This window comes from Salvelinus namaycush, chromosome 3 (genome assembly GCF_016432855.1).
Source record: "Salvelinus namaycush isolate Seneca chromosome 3, SaNama_1.0, whole genome shotgun sequence".
NCBI classification, from domain to species: domain Eukaryota; kingdom Metazoa; phylum Chordata; class Actinopteri; order Salmoniformes; family Salmonidae; genus Salvelinus; species Salvelinus namaycush.
The window spans coordinates 65795-74522 of record NC_052309.1 but is presented as its reverse complement, the minus strand read 5'-3'; the positions used below and the strand labels follow the sequence as shown (position 1 = coordinate 74522).

Below are 8728 nucleotides of genomic sequence, written 5' to 3'. Positions count from 1 at the left end.
CTGACTCTAAGACAGACTCTCGGTGGTCTTTTTTGAGACCTCTCTACTTGCTGCGGAAACATCATGCTCGTAGTAGCCTCAAATACTGAGAGCACTGACCTGGTAAGACCATGCAATGACTGAAGACCATACTGGTGGACAGTGCTCGAGCATCCTTATAGACTCTATTGTCAAATCTAAACACATCTGTATAGCTGCACTGCTGAAAACACTGACTCGGTCGTTCTTGTCTGCTAGCCGCTCATGCTGGTTAACAGTGCAATAGATGACACATGCCGTAGAGACGCAGGTCATGGAGAACACATACTTCTCTCCTGGTAGTTGCCTCAGTGTCTCTTCAACGTGAACTTCTGAACCTGGTACTAACTCTCATCCTACTGAGGCCATTCCCCACCTTCTGTAGCTATGCCCTTCAGTGTCAACTCTGAGTAAGACTCTTACCTGTAGTAGACTTCATTCACTCATCTGAACACATGCTCTGTGTTACCATGTCACATCGCTGTGGCTCCGCACATCCTCGGTCAGTCAACCGTCTCTCTCCCAACTGACGTTGTGAGCTTACTGACTCTTGTGCTATGCATCCTCACATGTGAGCACATTCCTGTAGTGACTTCATTTCACATATAAGACACATGACTCTCGTGTAGCCGTTCATATTGACTAGCTCATACCTGGTGTGACTCGTCTTCATCATCTGGAGACTCTCTCGACTCTTCCTGGTGTGACTCAGTGTCATATCTGAGACCTCTACATCCTGTAGTCCCCATTGTTCTCCCTACTGTGAAGGACTCCTATCCCCCCCTTCGTAGTAGCTTTCTCGTCGTCAACATGACTGATAAGCTCCTGACTCTGTGTAGACTTCTGTCTACTCTGAGAACTCTACTCTTAGTAGCATGTCTCCTGCTACCATGCCCTGGTCGCCTAGCTTCTCTGCTGGAACCATACCTGGAGAACCAGTGCAACATCTGAGAGCATGACTGAGTAGCGTGTCACTGACTAACACATACCTGGTTCAGACCATGTCAACATGACTGAAGCACATGACCTTCTAGCTCTCCATACTACACTGATCTCTGGTGAGCCAGTGCATCTTGAAACACAATGCCTGGCGTAACAGTGTCAACTGACTAGCACAGACCTGACCTTCACATCGAACCGGTCATCCAGTTCACTACTGAAGACCCATGACCTGTCAGACATCTCAATCTCGTGCTTCCCAACAACTCCTCGTCTCATCTCCATTCTACTATACTGGAGAACTTACTGACCTCGTTCTGTGACGTTCACCCTGATGAACTTCTGAAACTACTCCTCGTTGAACGTCTCTCGTCTCTCATACTGGGAGACTCATACTCTGGGTATAACTCTTCCTACATACTCGTAGAGCTCTCTGCCTCCGTAGTCCGTCTCACTGTGACTATAAAATCATGCTCTCTTCTCCGTTCTCACATGCTGAGCTGTCATACCCTGTATCTACTCATCTCTCAACTGCTGGAAGACCATACTCTGTAGTGACATTGTCAACAAAACACATGCCTGGTAGTCAGCCGGCACTGACGGTAAGACACAGGTTACCTCTCGTTCCATGTAGACCATCTAACATGCTTCGTACGAGATCCACATACTCTCTTCTCCCGTCAGTAGCTCGTCGCCTCTGAAATCTCTATGACTAGACAGTCTCTCTCTTTCCTCACTTTCTTACTCATCCTCTTTCTTGCACCTTTCCGTCGCTCTCCTCATCCCTTCGAGTACTCTTCCTTCATGTCAACTCACTGTATGACTTAGACAGCATTCATATACTACATGTGTCAACCAGTGTAACCTAGGGGAAAAATAACTAGAGAAATACTCTGGTAGTATATGACCATTAAATGCTGACCAAGACGCAATGACTAAAGTAGTGGAAGTTAACAACATGCTCAACATTTAATCAGAACACATGACATAACATGGTGAGTAACCAGTGTCATACATGACGAGAAAACACATGAACTGGTAGTAACGCAGTGTCCAACATGACTGAGCAGACACATGGACCTGGTAGTAGACCAGTGTCATACTGACTGAGAAACACATGCCCTGGTATATGACCAGTGTCCACATGACTGAGAAGACACATGACCTGATAGTAGACCATGGTCAACATGAACTGAGAAGTACACATGACCTGGTAGTAAGACCAGTGTCATTATGACTGAGAAGACACATGACCTGGTAGTAAGACCAGTGTCAATATGACTGAGAAGACACATGGACCGGTAGTAGAACCAGTGTCAACCTGACTGAGAGACACATGACCTGGTAGTAGACCAGTGTCAATTGACTAGAAGACACATGGACCCTGGTCAGTAGACCAGTGCTCAACATCCAGACTGGAGAAACACATGATACCTGGTAGTAACCAGGTGTCACATGACTGAGAAGACACCTGACCTGGTAGTAAGACCAGTGTCAACGAAATGACTGAGAAGACACCATTGACCTGGTAGTAGACCAGTGTCAACATGACTGAGAAGACACTGACCCTGGTATTAGACCGTGTCACACCATACTGGAGAAGACACATTGACCTGGTTAGTAGACCAGTGTAAATGACTGAGAAGACAAGGACCTGAGGTAGTAGACCAGTGTCCAACATGACTGATGAAGACACATGACCTGGTAGTAGACCAGTGTCAACATGACTGAAAGACACTGCCTCTGTAGTAGACCAGTGTATCCCCACAATTTGGACTGAGAAGACACTGACGCTGTAGTAGAACCATGTCATATGACTGAGAGACACATGACCTGGTAGTAGTTACCATTCATATGACTGAACCACTGACTGGTACATGATTGACTAGAGACACATGAACCGGTATGTAGACCAGTGTCAACATGACTGAGAAGACACATGACCTGGTAGAGACCTGTCCCCTGAACCTGGATAGAGGTAATACATCGATTACACTCTGGTAGTACAGACCAGTGTCAACATGACCTGAGAAGTACACATGACCTGGTAGTAGACCCCATGTCAACATGACTGGAGAAACACATGACCTGGTAGTAGACCCAGTGTCAACATGACTGAAGAAAGACAGTGGACCCTGGTAAGACCATGCAACATTACTGAGAAGGACACATGACCTGGTAGTAGACCAGTGTCAACATGACTGAGAAGACACATGACCTGGTAGTACGCCAGTGTCAACATGACTGAGAAGACACATGTACCTGGTAGTAGACCAGTGTCCAATACTGTGAGTAGACACATGACCTGTAGTAGACCAGTGTCACATGGACTGAGAGACACATGACCTGGTATAGACCAGTGTCAATCTTACTGAGGAAGACACATGACCTGGTAGTAGACCAGTGGTCAGACATGCTGAGAACACATGACCTGGTAGTAGACCATGTCAACACTGACTGAGAAGACACCATGCACCTGGTAGTAAGCCAGTGTCAACATGACTGATAAGACACATTGACCTGGTTAGTAGACCGTGTCCGACATTACTAGAGAGAACACATGACCCTGGTAGCGTAGAACCAGTGTCAACATGACTGAGAAGACACATGCCTGGTAGTATAGGCAGTGTCAACATGACTGAGAAAGACACATGACCTGGTAAGTAGACCAGTGTCAACCATGACTGGAGAATAACACACCCATTGACCTGCGTTAGTAGAGACCAGTTCCAACTATGACTGAGTAATACACATGACGATGTATAGACCAGTGTCCCAACATGAACTGAGAAGACCATGACCTGGTAGTAGATGTACTACAGAGCCTGCCCAAGGAGTAGACCCAGTGTCAACTGCTGAGAAGACACATGACCTGGTAGTAAGCCAGTGTCAACATGACTGGAATGACCACATGACCTGGTATTAGACTCAGTGTCAACATTGACTGAGAAGAACACATTGACCTGAGAGTAGACCATGGTCAACATGACTGAGAAGACCATGACCATGGTAGTTATGACCACGTGTCCAACATGACTGAGAAGGACACATGACCTGTATTAGACGGGAGACTGAACATGACCTGGTCGTAACATGACTGACGAAGAAGACACATGACCTGGTAGTAGACCAGTGTCAACATGACTAGTAAGACACATGAACCTGTAGTAACCAGTGTCCAAACATACTGAGAAGGAACACTGACCTGGTAGTAGACCAGTGTCAACTATGACTTGAAAGACACGATGACCTGGTAGTAGACCAGTTGTCCAAACAATGACTGAGAGAAGACACAGACCTGGTAGTAGACACAGTGTCCAACATTACTGAGAAGACACATCCTGGTAGTAGAACAGATCCTCAACTGACTGAAAGCACATGACCTGGAGTAAAGACCAGTGTCAATATGACTTGAAAACACATGACCTGGTAGTAGACCCAGTGTCAACTGACTGATGAGAGACACAGTGACCTGTAGTAGACCAGTGTCACATGACTGGAAGACACATGAACCTGGTAGTAGACCGGTGTTAACTATGACTGAGAAGACACAGCCTTGTAATAGACCAGTTTCACCATGACCTGATAAGAACACTGACCTGGTAGTAGACCAGTGTCAACATGACTGAGAAGCACTGACCTTGTAGTAAGACCATGTCAACATGACTGAGAACGACAAGACAACATGACCTGGTATTAGACCAGTGTCAACATGACGATAGGACACATGACCTGGTATAGCCAGTGTCCACAGGACTGAGAAGGAAGAGGGAAGAGAGGACACATGACCTGGTAGTAGACGCAGTGGTCAACATGACTGAGAGAAACACATGACCTTGTAGTAGAGACCAGTGTCAACGATCATGATGGAAGACACATGACCTTGGTATAGACCATGTCAAAACTGACTGAGAAGGACCCATGACCCTGGTAGTAGAGACCAGTGTCCAACATGACTGAGAATACACATGACCTTGTAGTAGACCAGTGTCTTATGACTGAGAAGAGACACTATGACTGGTAGGTAGACCAGTGTCATGACTGTGAGAAACACACGATACCTGGTAGTTAAGACCAGTGTCAACTATGCTGAGAAGACACCATGACCCCTGGAGTAGACGCAGTAGTCAATATGACTGGAGAAGACCCACATGCCTGGCAGTAGAACAGTGGGTCACATAGGAGAAGAACACATGACATGGTTAGTTGAGACCGTGTCAACATGACTGAGAAGTACACATGACCTGGTAGTAGACCAGTGTCAAACATGCTGAGAAGACACATTGACCTGGTAAGTAGACGCAGTGTCAACATGAACTGAGAAGACACCAATGCCTTGTAGAGACACCAGTGTCCCAAAAACCCTTACGGAGAAGACACATGACCTGGTAGTAGACCAGTGTTACATGACTGAGAAGAACACATGAACCTGGTAGTAGACCAGTTCAATATGACTTGAGAAGACCATGACCCTGGTAGTAGACCAGTGACAACTGACTAGAAGACACATGACCTGGTAGTAGACCAGTGTCAACATGACTGAGAAGACCACCATGACCTGGTAGTAGACCAGTGTCAATAAATGACTGAGAAGAACAAACATGACGACCTGGTATTAGACCAGTGGTCAATATGACTGAGAAGACACATGACCTGGTAGTAGACGCAGTGTCAATATGCTTTAGAGACACTGGACCGTGGTAGTGGAGAGCCAGTGTCAACAATGACTGAATAATAACACATGAACCTGTTTAGTAGACAGTGGTCAAACATGACCTGGTAGTAGCCAGTGTCAATATGCAACTGAGACGACAGCATGAACCTGGTATATACATGTCAACATGACTGGAAACACATGACCTGGTAGTAGACCAAGTGTCAACATGAATGAGAAGAACACATGACCTGGTAGTAGACCAGTGTCAAACATGACGGAAGACACGATGACCTGGTAGTAGACCAGGTGTCAACATGACTGAGACACATGACGCTGTAGTAGACCAGTGTTCAAATGACTGAGAAGTACACATGACCTGGTAGTAAACCAGTGTTCCAAACGATGACTGAGAAGACACATACCTGGTAAGTAGACTCAGTGTCAACATGACTGAGAAGACACCTGACCTTGTAGTATAACCAGTGTCCAACATTACTGAGAGACACATGACCGGTAGTAGAACCCATTGTCCAACATGTACTGAGAAGACACATTACCTGGTAGTAGACCAGTGTCAACATGATGACTGAGAAGGACACATGACCTGTTATTAGACCAGTGTCCAACAGATGACTGAGAGAAACACTGACCTTGTAGTAGACCAGTTCAACATGACTGAGAAAGGAAGGAACAACAACATGACCTGGTAGTAGACCATGTCACATGACTGAGAAGACACATGACCTGGTAGTAACCGTTGTCAACTGACTGAGAAGAAACACATTACCTGGTAGTACCAGTTGTCAACATGACTGAGGAAGGAAGCAACATGACCTGTTAGGTAGACCAGTGTCAACATGACGAGGAAGACAACATGAACCGTGGTAGTAGACGCAGTTGTAATATGGAACTTGAGAAGCCACATGAATGTAGTAGACCATTTCAACAGGACTGAGAAGAGACACATGACGCTGGTAGTAGACAGTGTCAACATAACTGAGAAAGACACATTACCTGGTAGTAGACCAGATGTCCAACATGACTGAGAAGACACATACCTGGTGTAGACCAGTGTCAACATGACTGAGAGACCACATACCTGGTAGTAGACCAGTGTCAACATGACTGGAAGACACATGAAACCTGGTAGTAGACCAGTTTCCAACATGACTGAGAAGACACTTATGAACATGGTAGTAGCCCAGTGTCACAACTGACCTGAGAAGAACACATGACCTGGTAGTAGACCAGTGTCACATGACTGAGAGAAAAGACACATGCCTGGTTAGTAGACCAGTGCCAACATGACTGAGAAGACACATGACCTGGTAGTAGAACCAGTGTCAACATGACCTGAGAAGAACCGAATGACCTGGTAGTAGACCAGTGGTCAACATGACTGAGAAGCATAATGACCTGTAGGAGACGACGTGTCAAAATGACTTGAGAAGCATATGACCTGGTATGAAAGACAAAACAAAACTAAGCTAAATGGGAAATATTATCAACATTACTTTGCATTTTTCACTGGCTGTCCCTCAGGTTGTGGCAGGAGGACACATATTTGGCTGCCAAAACTGCACATTTTGGCTTTTCACCCAAAAATATTTGATTTTTTCTTATCTTTTATAGTTTTCAATTTTTGTATTGAGTTTAATTTGGGAAAGAAAATATGCTCTTAGTTGGTCTGAGATTTTGTCACAGTGTATAGGAAATGCACCTCTGTCTCTACCTCTCCCCTGGAGCAGAGTGAGCACAGCCTGTCTCCTTCTGGGCAGCAGGTTTGTCTGTGTCCCCGCCTCTCTACTCCCGTCGCTCTCTCCACTACTCGCTCTCCTCCCTATCCGTCCTTCGCTCTCTCATCGCTCCTCCTCATCGCTCTCTGCTCTTCTCTCTCCTCTCAGACTCTACTCCCCCTCCTCACTCAACCCTCTCTCATCCCCTCGTCTCTTCCATCCTCTCGTCTCGGCCGGCACTATCGCCACCGTCCCTCTCCTCTATCCCCCGTCTCACTCCGTCTCTCTCTCTCACCAATCTCCCATCTGTCGTCTCCCCCTCGGTCGACCTCGCTCCGTCGTCTCTCTCCCTCCTCCTCCACTCTCTCTCCTCTCTCTGTCGCTCCTCTCTCTCTCTCTCTAATTCGTCCTCGTCGTCTCTCTCTCTCTTCTATCTCTACTATCTCTTCCTCTCTCTCCCTCTCCTTTCTCTCTCCTCTTCCTCCTCACCTCTCTCTCTCCTCTCTCAAGTCCTCTAACTATCCCTCATCTCTCTCATCGTCTCTCTCTCTCGCTCCTCCTTCTCTCGCCTCTACTCTCTCTCTCTCTCTCATTGCTTCTCTCATTCTCTCTCAGGGCTAACACTCTACTTGACTACAGGGCTAACACTCTACTTGACTACAGGGCTAACACTCTACATGACTACAGGGCTAACACTCTACTTGACTACAGGGCTAACACTCTACATGACTACAGGGCTAACACTCTACTTGACTACAGGGCTAACACTCTACTTGACTACAGGGCTAACACTCTACATGACTACAGGGCTAACACTCTACATGACTACAGGGCTAACACTCTACTTGACTACAGGGCTAACACTCTACATGACTACAGGGCTAACACTCTACATGACTACAGGGCTAACACTCTACATGACTACAGGGCTACACTCTAAATGACTACATGGTCTAACACTCTACAACAGTGTACATGACTACGGGCTACACTCTGCATGACTACAGGCTTACACTTTGCTACATGACTACAGGGCTATAACACCAATCTACATGGCTACAGGGCTAACACAACCACTCTACATGACTAGTATACAGGTGGCTAACACTCTTCTACTTGACTACAGGCGAACACTCTACATGCTACAGGGCTAACGCACTATAACATGACTTACGAGGCTAACACTCTACATGACACAAGGCTAACACTCCTAAACTGACTGACTAAGATATACAAAATTACAGGGGGCTAACACTCTACACTGACTACAAGGGCTAACACTCTATAACACTCTACATGACTAAAGGCTATAACACTCTATACATGACATACAGGGCAACCTCTAGCAATGACTACACGGCTAAAACACGTTTGTTGG

General features: G+C 46.2%; 1 protein-coding gene across 1 annotated transcript in view; it reads left to right on the top strand.

Annotated features, from left to right (window-relative positions):
- Positions 1–2880: 2880 nt before the first annotated feature.
- LOC120044739 (protein kinase C alpha type-like) overlaps positions 2881–8728 on the top strand; it is a gene marked incomplete at its 3' end in the record, with an annotated part of 64270 nt that continues 58422 nt past the window's right edge. The window contains exon 1 of the mRNA XM_038989418.1: positions 2881–2935. Within this exon, the coding sequence (XP_038845346.1) occupies positions 2881–2935 (55 nt within the window). The remainder of the gene's footprint in view (positions 2936–8728) is intronic.